The sequence below is a fragment of the Haliotis rufescens genome, unplaced genomic scaffold, assembly GCF_023055435.1.
Source record: "Haliotis rufescens isolate VD_foot unplaced genomic scaffold, xgHalRufe1.0.p SCAF_13, whole genome shotgun sequence".
Lineage (NCBI taxonomy): Eukaryota > Metazoa > Mollusca > Gastropoda > Lepetellida > Haliotidae > Haliotis > Haliotis rufescens.
Window position 1 is genome coordinate 40,767,187 of NW_025963813.1, and position 18,808 is coordinate 40,785,994.

Consider the following 18,808-nt stretch of genomic DNA (forward strand, 5'->3'; position numbering starts at 1 on the left):
AAAACATTTTGGTAAAAAAAGCCAGAATTAGAAGACTGTTTCAAGAAGCTACTTTTGTGTTCCCATACCTTGTTTTATCTAGAAAAAAACCTTCTTTGTTTTGGTAATGTTGAAGAAGCCCTTGAAACCATTTCTGGTCAGTTGCTTTTGAAAATGACTTAATACACGGACACTGAGATGAGAACATGGAACAGAAGCCTGTTTGTGACTCCAAGGTGGATTACTATGGGAGAGTATGGCAACTAGAAGATGAGACCATGTAGAACCATCATGCTCATCTAGGCAAGTAGTGATTTGACGTAAAACTCAACCCCTGGCCAGTCTAGAACTATACTATGTATACTAATGCAGAGATTTATCTCAGATTTCCAACTAAGCACCCCTAACAAGCAAATTGGGAACAAAAGCCTTGTCAGGTTAGAATTTCTTAAAGGTCTTATTTTCTAAAATCTAGGAGTGAGTGAGTGAGTGACGTTGCTTTTTAACAGTATTCCAGTTATATCACGGCGTGTCAGCTTCATGTGGGAGGAAAGCCCAAAGTGATGCAGGTCTCAGACGTTTACCACTTCAGTGAAATCCACGAGCACAAGCATGACAAACCTAGAAACATAATTGGTACAAATGCCCAGATAATTTTTTGACTTTTGCAGTCACATTTTCATCAGCACCTTCTGGCTCTACTTAGTTCGTCTTTCCCTAAAGAGGTGTTTTATCATTAAATCTAATCATTTCATTCCCTGCAATAATGTGAAACTAAGCATTAAGGCCTCAACTCAATACTGGTCCTGCTATAAGTGAAATACAAGTCAACTACCATATATCGCCGTCTATAAAGTGACCCCACATATAAGGCCACTCCCCCTGTACAAGCCTTCAAAAATCGATGCTAATTTATGTACCCCATCTATAAAGCGAATCGGAATGAAGCACGTCACCAGCACATACACAATCCACACATTTACAATAAAAACGTGTTTGTCTTCCGCAGAAAAAAATTACATCGTAGATCTATCCCTTCAGTAAATTCAGGGAAACGAACAGATTATAAAAATTAAACTTGGCCAATAAAAATTGGAAATGTGAGATAAAACATCAGCATTAACTGGGAAACATTTAGTTCCAATTTCAGTGAATTTGGTAATGTTTACAAATATTTCCTGCAGACAAATTTGGGCCTCTAAGCAGGTCTAGCTAAATCCCCGAAGGTATCAATAACGTTTCCATACTGCATACTATAAGCTTGCAAGAAACACGACACGGCTAGTTTAGTACGAAGCTGTCGTTAATCTGATCAATCAGGTGATTAGTTCACTCTGAGGCATTACGGCATGGAAATTAGGAATGGCGGATTAATTCAAAATAAAGATGAGCATGATGATTCGGTTGCCATGGCAACTGTGTAAAACCACATAATGACACATAATGGTGAACCAGCACTGAAAAAAAAAGTAAAGCGTGATGATGAAATTAAGACATGAAACACCAAGCATGCAAGCTTCGAGGAGAAAACAAATCTGAAACAATGAAAATTGACATGAAGTGTCGCAAACCGCAGGGTCAGTGCATTCCCGCTAAGAGCTCACTGCACTCCGCAAGTCACATGATGAGGTCACATGACGACGACACCGACCTCTCTTACCTGTCATCCACACCTCGGTGTTGTCCATGCGCCTCAAGATGGACGACGTGCATCGCCCGACCATGTTGCGACACAGTGACGCCTCAACATAAGTGTGGAGATCCTTGCAAAGCAAAGTTGGAACTAACATCAATTTGTTTCAAACTGTTTTTTGTCCATTATTTAGTTTAAAGGTCTGTCAATAACCCGTTTAGATGTGAAACATAGAATCAAACAGGTCTCCTCAACAAAACATGATATAAAAAGTTGTCACTTCACATGACAACTTCTAATGTTTCCCGAATATCTAATTATACAAAAATGTCATGAAACATTAGTACTTTTTTAATACCATTACCAAATTCAGTCCTCCTAAAAACTTCCAATCCAAAATCTGGAAAAGAAGGAATTACCTTCTCCGTCACATGGGTCTAGCTCTACAAACAAAATGGTGGTGACAGTATCATTTATCTCAGCTTTCAAAAGGGTCAATATTTATCAGGAAGTCTTGGGAGAAAATTGCTTTAAATTCCCAATTCCAAAACAATGAAAATCAGGTCTTAGAAAATTGATGAGTGTTACCATGGTTACCTAGTTAAAACAACAAAGCATATTATTGTACGAGGCTGAAGCTAAGTTTTCAAAACATAAATCAAAAAGAAATATTATTTGAATTTTGAAACAACTGTTTCAATGAAGGAACTGACATGAAGTAGTCACACAATAACCTAACATAATGTCTTGGATGCCAAATGTAGACACTGGTCATATCAAACTTCAAAATACGAAAGTAACGAGGCGAGAACTTGGTGTTCTTCTCCCTCCAAAACTACAGCATGTCATCTTCCCGAGGCAAGAGGAATGCTGGAATTCCTGGGCTCGATTGGAGTTATGTCCCTTCTATGCCTTTCCTATTGACCAATCAGATTCCACCCCTCATATCACTTGCATTTACTTCAAACAAAATGGTGGCGCCCAGTCAAGACGATCTGATCAATAATCAAGATCTATTTTGTGATAAAACGGATCTTACATCACGAAAGCACCAAATCACGTGAGCACCTTGATAAAAAAAATGAAATGATCTGAAAAAAATCTGCTGACCCCAAGTTTGCGGTGCACATGCTTTACAAATCCTGCAATCGACCGAAATCTCAGGACAGTTTACGAACCGGATTTAGATTTCATTACGCAATTTTAATTTGACAATGCATAGACTCGTTAGTCCAGCCAAAGTCTAACTCCATAATACCAGCCTAGTTCAGCAAGGGTGGAAACTGGACGTTTATAGTCAGTCAACTCTCTTGCCTCGGGAAGATGACAGCATGCATACTGCATGGCATTTACGGACATGCAATATGAGGGTTGTTGTGCGTCTGCCATACCACTCCACTTCTGATGGGGATATTTGTTTGTCTCGCCATTATCCATAAAACTGATTCTATAATATATATATTAATATAGAATAGACACATCTACATATCCTTATGAACAGTTGAGTAGTATCATGATTATCAGATACCATTAGGCCACAACAAATTGACTATTAGATTTGATCCAAATTATTTTAAAGATATGTGCGATGGCATTTCATTTTTCATTTTTTTAAAGCAAATTGTCGCTATCTGTGGACATTAGGTGTTGACAAATGTGATTATCATGAATGATAAATGTTTGGAAGGACTGAGTAAATGGTGTATTTCACCAAGTGAGTGAGTGAGTGAGTTTGATTTTACGCCGCTTTAAGCAATGTTCCCGCAATATCATGCGGGGGACACCAGAAACGGGCTTCACACATTGTACCCATGTCGGCGTGACTAGCGAACGCTTTAACCACTAGGCTACCCGACCGCCCCTATTTCAATAATAAAAGAAGGAAGAAAAAACAGACAGTAAATTTCTTCGTCACAGGTAGTGATGTTAGAACGTGAGGTGGGGTGTTTGGTAGTCAGGAATCCAAATTTAATAATTAATTTATTATGGCCACAGTTACTGCACGGAGAACCTGAGCACTCCCTGTTTGGGTGGGAACACTCCTGTGTGTATGACTGATTGATTCACTCACCTTCTTGTAGTGCTTGAGCGTGACGTTGTCGGGGTGGAAGGGGTGGTCGTACTCCTCCACCAGGAGCGACAGTCGCCGGATCTCATCACTCAGCGCCGTGCCAACCTGTGAACGAGGAGGAGAGTTATTTTGTTTGGACAACATACATGGAAAGTGAAGGTTGCAGGTTTCAGTTCCAGAGTATAATGTTTCAAAAACTTTCACTGATTAAATGTTGTTTATGCCAAGTCAGCGGTATAACTTCTTTATTAAGAAGGCCTGTATATATTGGAATCTGCGGCAGACAAATCAGTGGTTGGTATTTATATTATTCTGAGCAAACTCCCTCGCCACCAGGGTATGATAACACACGACCAGCCAAGCCTGACAACCTGTACAAATTAAGATGCAATGATTAAAGATTAGATTAAAATAAGATTAAAGATTAAAATAAGCAATGGAGTGCTGGGGACCAAATACTGAGAGTCAACAAGTATTTTTTTAACAGTACTTCTCTCCTATTCCAACCTCACATGGTAGTGGCCAAGTCAACCCTACTAGGGTGGGTAGCAGCCCATTCAACCCTACTGAAGTGGGACCTAGTCCAACCCATCGGGATAGCGGCCCATTCAACCCGACCGAGGAGGGAATAATTCTAAGCCAACAGGGTGGGGCCTATTCTAACCCCATGGGGTAGCATCCCATTCAACCCGACCGAGGTGGGGCCTATTCTAACCCCACTGGGTAGCATCCCATTCAACCCGACCGAGGTGGGGCCTATTCTAACCCCACTGGGTAGCATCCCATTCAACCCGACCGAGGTGGGGCCTATACTAACCCCACTGGGTAGCATCCCATTCAACCCGACTGAGGTGGGGCCTATTCTAACCCCACTGGGTAGCATCCCATTCAACCCGACCGAGGTGGGGCCTATTCTAACCCCACTGGGTAGCATCCCATTCAACCCGACCGAGGTGGGGCCTATTCTAACCCCACTGGGTAGCATCCCATTCAACCCGACTGAGGTGGGGCCTATTCTAACCCCACTGGGTAGCATCCCATTCAACCCGACCGAGGTGGGGCCTATTCTAACCCCACTGGGTAGCATCCCATTCAACCTGACCGAGGTGGGGCCTATACTAACCCCACGGGGCAGCATCCCATTCAACCCGACAGAGGTGGGGCCTATACTAACCCCACTGGGTAGCATCCCATTCAACCTGACCGAGGTGGGGCCTATACTAACCCCTTGGGGTAGCATCCCATTCAACCCTACTGACGTGGGACCTATTCTAACCCAACAGGGTGGGGCCCATTCAACCCTACTGTGGTGGGGCCTATTCTAACCCAACAGGGTGGGGCCCATTCAACCCTACTGAGGTTGGACTTATTCTTACCCAACGGGGTGGGGTAGCATCCCATTCAACCCGACCGAGGTGGGGCCTATTCTAACCCCACTGGGTAGCGACCGCAAGTACTGCAGGACCCTCACCTTCCTCTCCACCTCTTCTACCATGGCCTTGATCTTGTCCTTCACCTCACTGGTCAGCAGGTTCAGCTGCTTCACCAGGTACTCCAGCTCATCCCCTCGCTCCTGCCGCGACACTTCCTGGTCAGTCCTGGAGACAGAGGAACCATCATGCTGACCACAGTTCCACCATCCACTGTCACCCTAACCTACATCCATGTCTCACCATCCACTGTCACCCTAACCTACATCCATGTCTCACCATCCACTGTCACCCTAACTACATCCATGTCCCACCATCCACTGTCACACTAACTACATCCATGTCTCACCATCCACTGTCACCCTAACTACATCCATGTCTCACCATCAACTGTCACACTAACTACATCCATGTCTCACCATCCACTGTCACCCTAACTACATCCATGTCTCACCATCCACGGTCACACTAACTACATCCATGTCCCACCATCCACGGTCACACTAACTACATCCATGTCTCACCATCCACTGTCACCCTAACTACATCCATGTCTCACCATCAACTGTCATCCTAACCTACATCCATGTCCCACCATCCACTGTCACACTAACTACATTCATGTCTCACCATCCACTGTCACCCTAACCTACATCCATGTCTCACCATCAACTGTCACCCTAACCTACATCCATGTCTCACCATCCACTGTCACCCTAACTACATCCATGTCTCACCATCAACTGTCACACTAACTACATCCATGTCTCACCATCCACTGTCACACTAACTACATCCATGTCTCACCATCCACTGTCACCCTAACCTACATCCATGTCTCACCATCAACTGTCACCCTAACCTACATCCATGTCTCACCATCCACTGACACCCCAACTACATCCATGTCTCACCATCCACTGTCACCCTAACTACATCCATGTCCCACCATCCACTGTCACACTAACTACATCCATGTCTCACCATCTACTGACACCCTTACCTACATCCATGTCTCACCATCCACTGACACCCTAACTACATCCATGTCTCACCATCTACTGTCACCCTAACTACATCCATGTCTCACCATCCACTGTCACCCTAACCTACATCCATGTCTCACCATCCACTGACACCCTAACTACATCCATGTCTCACCATCTACTGTCACACTAACTACATCCATGTCTCACCATCCACGGTCACCCTAACTACATCCATGTCTCACCATCCACGGTCACACTAACTACATCCATGTCTCACCATCCACTGTCACACTAACTACATCCATGTCTCACCATCCACTGTCACCCTAACCTACATCCATGTCTCACCATCCACTGACACCCTAACAACATCCATATCTCACCATCCACTGTCACCCTAACCTACATCCATGTCTCACCATCCACTGTCATCCTTACCTACATCCATGTCTCACCATCTACTGTCACACTAACTACATTCACATCTCACCATCTACTGTCACCCTAACTACATCCATGTCTCACCATCAACTGTCACCCTAACCTACATCCATGTCCCACCATCCACTGTCACCCTAACTACATCCATGTCTCACCATCCACTGTCACCCTAACTACATCCACGTCTCACGATCCACTGTCATCCTTACCTACATCCATGTCTCACCATCTACTGTCACACTAACTACATTCACATCTCACCATCTACTGTCACACTAACTACATCCATGTCTCACCATCTACTGTCACCCTAACTACATCCATGTCTCACCATCCACTGTCACCCTAACCTACATCCACGTCTCACCATCCACTGTCACGTTAACCTACATCCATGTCTCACCATCCACTGTCACCCTAACTACATCCATGTCTCACCATCCACTGTCACCCTAACTACATCCATGTCTCACCATCCACTGTCACACTAACTACATCCATGTCTCACCATCCACTGTCACCCTAACTACATCCATGTCTCACCATCCACTGTCACACTAACTACATCCATGTCTCACCATCAACTGTCACACTAACTACATTCATGTCTCACCATCCACTGTCACCCTAACTACATCCATGTCTCACCATCCACTGTCACACTAACCTACATCCATGTCTCACCATCCACTGTCACCCTAACTACATCCATGTCTCACCATCCACTGTCACACTAACTACATCCATGTCCCACCATCCACTGTCACACTAACTACATCCATGTCTCACCATCCACTGTCACCCTAACTACATCCATGTCAAACCATCAACTGTCATCCTAACCTACATCCATGTCCCACCATCCACTGTCACACTAACTACATCCATGTCTCACCATCCACTGTCACCCTAACTACATCCATGTCTCACCATCCACTGTCACCCTAACTACATCCATGTCCCACCATCCACTGTCACCCTAACTACATCCATGTCTCACCATCAACTGTCATCCTAACCTACATCCATGTCCCACCATCCACTGTCACACTAACTACATTCATGTCTCACCATCCACTGTCACACTAACTACATCCATGTCCCACCATCCACTGTCACCCTAACTACATCCATGTCTCACCATCAACTGTCATCCTAACCTACATCCATGTCCCACCATCCACTGTCACACTAACTACATTCATGTCTCACCATCCACGGTCACACTAACTACATCCATGTCCCACCATCCACGGTCACACTAACTACATCCATGTCTCACCATCCACTGTCACACTAACTACATCCATGTCTCACCATCCACTGTCACCCTAACTACATCCATGTCTCACCATCCACTGTCACACTAACTACATCCATGTCTCACCATCCACTGTCACCCTGACTACATCCATGTCTCACCATCCACTGTCACCCTAACCTACATCCATGTCCCACCATCCACTGTCACACTAACTACATCCATGTCTCACCATCTACTGTCACACTAACTACATCCATGTCTCACACTCTACTGTCACCCTAACTATATCCATGTCTCACCATCCACTGTCACACTAACTACATCCATGTCTCACCATCCACTGTCACCCTAACTACATCCATGTCTCACCATCCACTGTCACACTAACTACATCCATGTCCCACCATCCACTGTCACACTAACTACATCCATGTCTCACCATCCACTGTCACCCTAACTACATCCATGTCAAACCATCAACTGTCATCCTAACCTACATCCATGTCCCACCATCCACTGTCACACTAACTACATCCATGTCTCACCATCCACTGTCACCCTAACTACATCCATGTCTCACCATCCACTGTCACCCTAACTACATCCATGTCTCACCATCCACTGTCACCCTAACTACATCCATGTCTCACCATCAACTGTCACACTAACTACATCCATGTCTCACCATCCACTGTCACCCTAACTACATCCATGTCTCACCATCCACGGTCACCCTAACTACATCCATGTCCCACCATCCACTGTCACCCTAACTACATCCATGTCTCACCATCTACTGTCACGTTAACCTACATCCATGTCTCACCATCCACTGTCACACTAACTACATCCATGTCCCACCATCCACTGTCACCCTAACTACATCCATGTCTCACCATCAACTGTCATCCTAACCTACATCCATGTCCCACCATCCACTGTCACACTAACTACATTCATGTCTCACCATCCACTGTCACACTAACTACATCCATGTCCCACCATCCACTGTCACCCTAACTACATCCATGTCTCACCATCAACTGTCATCCTAACCTACATCCATGTCCCACCATCCACTGTCACACTAACTACATTCATGTCTCACCATCCACGGTCACACTAACTACATCCATGTCCCACCATCCACGGTCACACTAACTACATCCATGTCTCACCATCCACTGTCACACTAACTACATCCATGTCTCACCATCCACTGTCACCCTAACTACATCCATGTCTCACCATCCACTGTCACACTAACTACATCCATGTCTCACCATCCACTGTCACCCTAACTACATCCATGTCCCACCATCCACTGTCACCCTAACCTACATCCATGTCTCACCATCTACTGACACCCTTACCTACATCCATGTCTCACCATCTACCATGATCTACTGTCACCCTAACTACATCCATGGCTGCAGGCTGTCACTCCAGACATTTCTCTGGATGGTATTGTGAGTCTTAGTGTTGTGCTAGTGTTGTGCTAGTGTTGTGCTAGTGTTGTGCTAGTGTTGTGCTAGTGTAGTGCAAGTATTGTCCATGAGGGACTTACTTCAGCTGGAGACTTGTGTTATATGCTTGCTCCATGATACCCCGGACATCTGATGTGATGGACTTGCCCCTCTCAGTATGCTGCTCGAACTTGGTCTTCACGGCAGACTTGGAGATGCATTGCTGAAGTAGAGGAAGTGAGATTGGTTCAACACCAACAGCATTTCAGTCAACGCTAAGCTATATCAAGAAAGCCAAAAGTGACTCAGGTCAAAGTCAATTTTCCATTCATGAAACCCGGGAACACAGGTTTTGTGTTCAGACCAAAGATCAAAATCAAGACCAATCTTGAGAGAGAGACCCCTAACCAACAAATTCAGGAACACCAAACTGATGCCTCTAAACCGAGGGGATACTAGGGAAGCACATGGATGATAACAAATAGCTTTGTTTGTTGTTGATTGCTGCACCCGCCAATATTCCAGCTACACGATAAGTAATGTGTAATAAACTAGGATCAGACAAACCAGTGACTGATATTGTGAGCAACGAACCACACCAATGGAGTACATTGACACGCTATCAACCATATCACAGAGTCTGATCTCCTAATCCAATATGTCGCCACGCACAAGAAGCAAAGTGGACCAATTCTAATCAGTGTTTAAAATAAAAACAAAAGCCAGGCTGCCACCAGGACCCACTGACACTGAAGCTACAAGCCCTGACTAAACTCTTCAGGCCCTCATTTAAACAAGAGTCGTCAGAAGATGACAGATCTCCCCATCCCCCTTCCCCTCTCACCCCACGGCCCCACTGCGGCCCCTGGTTCATACATGTACCAAGTTTGGATGAAAAATCTTTCACGGATTTCAAGTTACAAAGTTACAAAATACGGATTGAGGGACTGACAAGAGACCAGATGATTACTGCATCTGTTTCTAGTTCAAACCTGGAAAGTGAGTGAGTGAGTATGGTTTTACGCCGCTTTTAGCAATATTCCAGCAATATCACGGCAGGGGACACATGAAATGGGCTTCACACATTGTACCCATGTCGGGAATCGAACCCGGGTCGTCGGCGTGACAAGCGAACGCTTTAACCACTAGGCTACCGGACCGCCCCTCAAACGTGGAGGCAGGGGGTGTCAACATACCTCAGACACGAGTTTAGAGTTATCAGGGGGTTGGGTAAAAAAAAGACAAATTAACCTGACACAATTATCTGCATGGACCTATACAAATCTGAAATTACGGGCCAAACACATGATCAACCTGCCATGGGCTTACAGGCAGGCACTTACTTCAAATACTGATTCTTATGTGCAATCTCTACTGAGGTCTCAAAAAAGGAGATACAAAAAATAAATTTCTTGCATGCACATACCTCAAATTGGTTCTCAAAATTGGCAAATTCGAAAAGTCGTATTTGAAACCCATCCTGCAATACACCACCTGCAACAAGGAAATAATGGCTGGATTCATCCTTTCAAGTTTCTTGCACTTCATCTTTTTACATAAACCACAAAGATAACATTGAAAGGTGCTTTAGATGAGGAAACATTGTCAATACTTCCCAGGTTCTGTATGCACTACGTTCCTTCATCACCCGTGGTAACACACGGCTGACGTGCAGTATGGTAGTGACCTGAGTGATGCGTGTCTGGTTTTAGTCACCTGAAGAAATAAGGTTGTTTAACAGAACCCTACTCCAGGCAGAACGCTGCCATTGCTTCATGAGAACAGATGACTGAACGATGGAATGTGCAATGTAGTGAGTGAGTGAGTTTGGTTTTCCGCCGCTTTTAGCAATATTCCAGCAATATCACGGCGGGGGACACCAGAAATGGGCTTTACACATTGTGCCCATGTTGGGATTCGAACCCGGGTGTTCGGCGTGAATGCATTAACCATGTTAACCACGGGCTACCCCACCGCCCCTTGGCAATGTAAACTAAGCCCTCATTGGACAGAGCTCCAGCTGGATCTTGTTGGTTAAAAATAGCAATAGCACCACAAACTGTCTGTATGTATTCACAGATGATGGAAGAACGTAGTGCATACACATCCCTTTAGCATTGTTTAGTACTGACAAAGGTGAGAAAATGAATGGCAACAATGCAGTTTACCGGGCGCAGCTCCAGCTCTACCATCCACACAATTACCGCGCTATAGTGCTACCGCTGTCTCGCTATACCGTTACCGTGCCTCACTCTCCGGAGACTTGCTTCACGATCAAACACCCAATTTGCCAAGCCGGTGAGCCGGCGAAGCGCGTTCGAGCCCCCACAGCGCTTATTGGATCTGAAAATTGCGCCAGTAAAGTGCACTTTTCCCCAATGAATGTATAGCTATCACCTTAAAACATGTGTTTCATGTGACAACATTGACTACTTTGTCATCAAGTTTATTCCTGAATAGCAACTCTGCAAAAAACATTCATCTTGCATATGAATACTGAAAAGCTGAAATACCCCTAAGTTACTGTTTTCGGATCATATTTGATCGAATGTCAGAGAATATATATTAGAGTCCTTGATTATGTGTTCATCTCTCAATGCTATAAGGATAATCACCCCGACTCATTCACCATCACAGTTCAAAGTGACGTCCCCATTTCCATAATATTATCACTAACTTTGTCATGGGTGTATTCCGACTGGATAGCTATTTTAGCGGCATGTCTTATGACTATAGTTCAAAATGGGTGAGTGAGTTGGGTTTAACGCCACTTTTAACAGTATTCCAGTTATATCGTGGCGTGTCAGCTTTATGTGGGAGGAAGGCCCGAAGTGATGCAGGTCCCCGACGTTTACCACTTCGGTGAAACCCACGAGCACGGGTATGGTGCTGACAAACCTATAAACAAAATCGGGGTGAACCGGGATTCGAACCCACAATCATAGGTTTAGACGACTGGGCCACCCGTGCCCCCCAGTTCAAAATGAAGCCATGGTGCTAAATGGGTCCTTGGTACTTTTCCAAATGTTATGGAGACACAAACACACTGGACTTTCAAGGAAAATATTACTGCTGTTATCAGTTGGTTGTTTTATTGTTTAACCCTGCACTCAGAAATATTCCAGCTATATGACGGCGGTCTGTAAATAATTGAGTCTGGACCAGACAATCCAGTGATTGGCATCATGAGCATCGATCCATGCAATTGGGATACGATGACATGCATCAACCAAGTCAGCGAGCCTGACCACCCGACCCATTAGTTGCCTCTTACGACAAGCATAGTCGCTATTTACGGCAAGCATGGGTTGCTGAAGACCAATTCTACCCCGGATCTTCACAGGTCTCTTTCCATCAGTGATTGCTTAACAAGAAATTAAGGACAAAGTTAAGTTTTTCACAAGATCAGGTACAGTGAAACCCTGTTACACCAAAAGCTACTGATCCGATCAGTCATCGTCCAGAAGGGGGGGGTTATGGATTAACAGGGTGTCAGTGTAGTGGCTACTCTCAACAGCTCACTTGGGGTGGGTGTTCCCTTGTCCTGGTGCAGCCTGGAGGCTAGGGCCTCACGAGCTGACACGAAGAACACTCGGTCCTCGGCCGTCTTCTTGTCCACCACCTTCAGCTCATCCACAAAGAACTCAATGTTCCTCTCCATGTGCTGCTTCCTCACCTGCAACAGAGGCAGGTGGTCAGAAATGTGACAGACCAGAAACAAGCATGAAATACTCATATCTCCCCCTAATATGATATGTCTGGTTATGTGCAAGGCAAGAAATATTGAACTTTTTCAAGATCTGCTCCGGAAACGCGCCCTACCCGCCGTTTTCAGTCTAAGTCAAAGTTGTTGCTATGGAAACTCGAAAAATACATTTTTAAAAAATCCAACACAATAAAAAGGCACCAGATTACAACTAGACCTATCTATGTGCCGAGGTTGGTGAAGAAATATTGAACATTTTTTAAGTTCTGCCCAGGATAGGAGCACTACCATTTTCAGTTAAAGTCAAAGTCGTTGCCATGGAAACTCGTAAAATATTTTATTTTTCAAAGATCCCAAACTATCAAAAGGCACCAGTTCATTACTAGATCTATCTAAGTGCCAAGTTTGATTAAGGTATCTCTGGTTCTACTCTGGAAAGGAAACATGACAGAAGGACGGACGGACGGACGGCACCCATTCCTAATCCCACTTCCACTTCGTGGCAGAAGTTATAATCAACACTGGGCCAAGCAAACCAGTGCTTGCTAGTATGGGCAACAATCGAAGGCCTGAGTTTTGTATTGTATTTTTAACAGGCCTGATGATGTATTAGGTTTTACATGGGCAGGGACAGAATATCCTATTCCTAAATGTCATGATGAGTGAGCATTTCAAGCCATTTTCTGATCCTGCTAACACTGGCCAGCACATTTATATACCACTCAATATTTGATAAGGAGACCAATTGTTTGTAAGTGATGTCATACGAATAGTACCGTATTAGTACCGTAATAAGCCCCCAGGGTGCTCTCAAAATTAGAAATAGGGGGTTCTTATTAGAAAATTTTTTTTGGTGAAAAAAATCAGAGTTGAAAGATAAATTTCGTGGTTTATGCTGACAGCCTGAAATGTTTATGCACGACAAATATATTTTTACAGAATTTAATTGCCCATAATTAAGGGTGCATATAACACACGAGTGCGTATTATACGTAAATAAATAAGTCTTGTGTACATTCATCAATCGGAAGGGGTGCTGATTGAGATTGTTCACTAACCAATATATTAGCAAATATCGCCATGGGCGCTTATTAGAGTGGGGCGCTTATTTCGTCAAATACGGTATCTGATATTGTAGTGGAGTGAGTGAGTGAGTGAATTTGGTTTAATGCAGTTTTAACAATATTCCAGTTATATCATGGCTATCAGCTTAATGTGGGAGGAAATCCTGAAGTGATGCAGGTCTCAGACGTTTACCACTTCGGTGAAACCCACGAGCATGGGTATGGTGCTGACAAACCTAGAAACATTATTGCGGCGAACCGGGATTTGGACCCACAATCATAGGTTTCTGGCATGCCCAAGGGACGCAAATCTGCACAGCAAATCGTGCCCGTGCCCCCTTAAGCCTTTTGAGAGGATGTCACTATCACAAGTTAATGTTTGCAGTCAAGAGGCTTCCCTGAACAAAGACAAGAGGTTGAAAATGTATCCCAATATTCAATAAAATCAGGGTAAGTGTAAGTTGATTAGTCAAATTATAACAAACAATTTAATCATATAACACAGTATTCCAAACAAGTAAAGTTCTCCATATACTGAATTGGGGTAAATCACAGCAGTAAATCAAGCTGCATCTATTGGCTATGTGATGTGAATATTCTTAGGGAGGTCAGACTAGTTTTGTACATACACTACCTTATACAGGTTTATATAGCTACTTTTAGTTTATGTAAAAGTGTATAAAAAATACTTTTCCTTTTGTATTTCTGTCAAATACCTTTGAGATATGTCTATTTTAAGAAATGTAAAAAGCAGCCATTTTTGTCATACCCCAGTAATTTAAAGAAGCTGCATTACTTGAATAACGTTCTATTCATGGTGAAATAGCAAAAAGAACAAAACAAGAATAGGCATAATGTTTTATTAAGACATTCTTCATAAGCATGTATCTTCTTGTTACATCTGTTAATGAAGCTGAAATGTGATGAATTTTGATTGATTAGCTTCATTCAAGAAACAAGATGGCCACCGTGCCCGACCTCCCTGACCTCCCTGACCTCCCCGACCTCCCTGACATTCTGAACTTACATCCTCCACGTCCTCCTCCATGGCCGACACATCCCAGCGGTTCTGTAGCACAAAGATGTTGGGCTTCGAAAGACGAGAGCTCACTTTGTGGAAGAAGTTCTTCTCCTGCAAGACACACAGGTCGACATGTGGTTATGAGGGTGTACACAGATCTGGACAACATTTCATGAGTGAGTGAGTTCATGAGTGAGTGTGTGAGTGAGTACGGTTTTACGCCACTTTTAGCAATATTCCAGCTATATCACGTCGGGGGAACCAGAAATGGGCTTCACACATTGTACCCATGTCTGTAATAGAACCGGGGTCCTCGGTGTGACGAGTGAACGCTTTAACAACTAGGCTACACGACCGCCCCCCCATGACTTTGAAACTCCTTGTATTAGAGAACCAATGGCACAGTGGATTAATATCTTTGATCAGGGAGAAAAGGCATCCTTCCCTAGACAAGAAACCTGTGGTTTGATTATATGTTGAATCTCTAAGGGGCTTAAAAACTTAATTGGCACACTGTCAGGTAAAAACCCTATTGAGGCCCAGGGTGATGTGACGCCTTCCGCACCTCTTGATGCATATCTCAATAATTAAGTATGTATCGCATTACTTAGTTTGCAAATATTTTGCATGAAATTCTCCATGTGGACCAGCTAAGAAGCATGACTACTGGTTGTTGTGAGCGTGCTAACGGTGTTAGCTTTGGGCGTCTAAACGTGCGTGATTCCCGTGCTCCCTTTCGAGTTAAGTTTATTGGTTCAACTGTGTCATATGGCCCTGTGATGCAGGGGTAGCATTATGCAGATGGCTGTTTCAATGAATGCTCATTCCGCCCGTGACGAACAGGTCTGGTTGTTGATGAAATATAGTGATACCTGAATAGACAGATTTTTTATTCATGCACCGATTGTCTTAAAATGTAATATCCAGTTATGTATGACTGTTTAATAATCTCATACCAACTTTGACTGGAGTAGGTCCAATAGTTTTTCAGATATTGTAGTAAACGTCGGTACCTTAAATTACCTTCCAGTCATACATGTATTAAACAATCTGGCCATTCATACACTGAACATGAAGTTTAATTAAGTTATATCTTTATTCAACCATATGAAAAATCAGAAGGAATGGGTGCATAGTCAGAAAGAAATGCGAACATTAGTGACTTGTAGTGTAACCATAGAGTTCTAGATAATTTTGGTCATTAAACAATCACGGGTCCAGGTAGTCCTGTGGGTATCCGGGTCCTACTCAGTACCCACCTGACCCCGGTACCCAAGTTACCCATCCCAGCCCTATAGTGTTAACTCAATGCATTGATACATCGGATGATGACACTCTGTGCCTGTGTTGGGTACTCACTGTCTGCATCAGAGTCGACTCTGCATTGGCCACCAGGACAAACACATCAGCATCCAGACAGAACTGGTCGATCCAAGAGTCAAGGTCAGGGTCTACGTCAATGCCGGGGCTGAAACGAACCAGGGCATCAATGTGTGATGGTAAAAACTTTATTTAAAAATATCTCCCGGGAATGAATGTCAGACCCGTGAAGATCCGGGATAGAATAGATCTTCAGCAACCCATGCTTGCGGTAAAAGGTGACTATGCTTGCTGTAAAAAGGCGACTAACTTGATCGGGTGGTCAGGCTCGCTGACTTGGTTGATGCATGTCATCGTATCCCAATTGCGTGGATCGATGCTCATGATATTAATCACTGGATTGTCTGGTCCAGACTCGATTATTTACAGACCATCGTCATATAGCTGGAATATTGCTGAGTGTGGTGTTAAGCAACAAATCAACCACCCAACACAACCACAAACAGCACTAACTTGATCCCGGATGACCCATAACCATCAAATCACATAATGTCCAAAGAGAACATGAGCGAGTATAGTTTTATGATGCTTTTAGCAATATGCCAGCAAATTCTTAGGCACGGGACCCCAGAATGGGCTTCACACATTGTACCCATGTGGGTAATTAAATAGAGCCCTAGAGCACAAGAAGTCAATGCTTGCTCACTGTCTACAATGACAATGCGTGAATGTAAATTGACACTGCAGTCAGAAATATTCCACCCTGCAAACAATGGTGTCTGTTCCAGGTAAATATGTGATTGATAGTAACATCAACGCCCCATGCCACCAGGGTATAATGACATAAAACCAGACAATACCCAAACTGTGACCATCCAATCCTCAATATTAGAATCTTTATGGCCAGCAATGCTGAGCATATAGGGATGAAACGATTCAACCGTGCACCAGTGCATCGTGAGTTTTCATGCAACGATGCAATACATGATACGTTAATTCTGTATTGATACAAGTTGCTAACTTACTACTTGTTTACTGACCTCCACCCACACCCCAATGCATTTGTAAGTCAAGTATTGCAACATGTGTCGTAATTAACTTTTCAAGTTCACTACTAAAATAGATGCTACAAACATGAATCTATTACTAGCTTTTCCTTTCCAACCTGCTCTGAAATATTTAAAGTTTTCATGTGATTTGATGTAAACATGCGTATCGTGATACATATCGTGACCTATGTATCGTATCGTGACCATGTATCGTATCGTGACCTTGCTGTATCTTTTCACCCCTACCAGCATGGAGTCCTTTTAATTCTTACTGATAGTTCTGACTTACCTGTCTACAAACACGACATCCTCCCTCAGTAGGCGACACTTGTCCTTGGGCCACAGGATCCGGATGAGAGAGTTAGACTTGAGTCTCTGATCGCTCAGGTTGTGGGCCAACTGTTTGATTGACTGCAAGGAATCACACCCATATCAGGCTGGCACAGAAGGGCAAATACACGCAAAGGTTAACATGACAAAACCAAGAGTACTATTCAATGACATTCTATCCCGGGTCACCACGGGAAATGTTGCAGGAGGAGGATGAGGCATTGAGTGTTAGTTTTGTACTAACAACATATGCATTAAAATCAGATCTTAGTTTTTGCTTCCGCTAAACAAAGATCTGAGAACATCCCATTACGGGTCAAGTCAGAACGACCTTTCACGAACTTGACCGATCAATGAAATGACTGACAAGAAATCGACATTAGCCAATCAGAAGGCAGCTTCCTCGAGCTTTACGACGCTAGTTTCTGGCGACTACGGTTCGAAACATATTTTGACGTATTCTCAATTAATAAAATTAAAACTGTTAAAAAGAACATTCTGGAATGGCTTATATGGCCTAGATTGTATGGATATCATCATAAAATGTGTAACTGTCGTTCAGAATACCCTCTGTTAAATATTTCAAGGATGCACGATTAGAAAACAAATTCCGTCTGTCACTTTCATGATCTGGTAACAACGTTCTGATTGGTTGGATGAAAGGTCTTTCTGACGTGACCCGTAATGGGATGTCCTCAGATCTTTGTTCATTGATAGCGAGAACTAAGATCTGATTTTAATGAGATTGATGCCCATGACACTTACAATACTACCTCCATCAACAGCTTTTGCATTCAGTCTCTAGAGTGAGTGAGTGAGTAAGGTTTTACGCCGCTTTTAGCAATATTCCAGCAATATCACGGCAGGGGACACCAGAAATGGGCTTCACACATTGTACCCATGTCGGGAATCGAACCCGGGTCTTCGGCGTGACGAGCGAACGCTTTAACCACTAGGCTACCCGACCGCCCCTCAGTCTCCAGAGAAGCACACAACCTAAGCTGTCTGGTCTTATTAGCATGATGTAATGAAAGATTGTTCTTTT

At 43.8% G+C, this 18,808-nt stretch overlaps 1 protein-coding gene across 2 annotated transcripts in view; it reads right to left on the reverse strand.

The window, feature by feature from the left end:
* The window catches only part of LOC124122499 (mitofusin-2-like), a 36,471-nt gene that overhangs the window by 11,256 nt on the left and 6,407 nt on the right, over nucleotides 1-18,808 (reverse strand). Inside the window, exons 5-13 of one of the 2 annotated variants that reach the window (XM_048394635.1) lie at nucleotides 17,723-17,844; nucleotides 16,424-16,532; nucleotides 15,071-15,175; nucleotides 12,796-12,949; nucleotides 10,700-10,767; nucleotides 9,375-9,496; nucleotides 5,155-5,281; nucleotides 3,684-3,788; nucleotides 1,640-1,742 (exon numbers count right to left, since the gene is read on the reverse strand). In XM_048394635.1, coding sequence (XP_048250592.1) covers nucleotides 1,640-1,742; nucleotides 3,684-3,788; nucleotides 5,155-5,281; nucleotides 9,375-9,496; nucleotides 10,700-10,767; nucleotides 12,796-12,949; nucleotides 15,071-15,175; nucleotides 16,424-16,532; nucleotides 17,723-17,844 — 1,015 coding nt within the window. The remainder of the gene's footprint in view (nucleotides 1-1,639; nucleotides 1,743-3,683; nucleotides 3,789-5,154; nucleotides 5,282-9,374; nucleotides 9,497-10,699; nucleotides 10,768-12,795; nucleotides 12,950-15,070; nucleotides 15,176-16,423; nucleotides 16,533-17,722; nucleotides 17,845-18,808) is intronic. The other variant, XM_048394634.1, reaches the window with a different exon arrangement.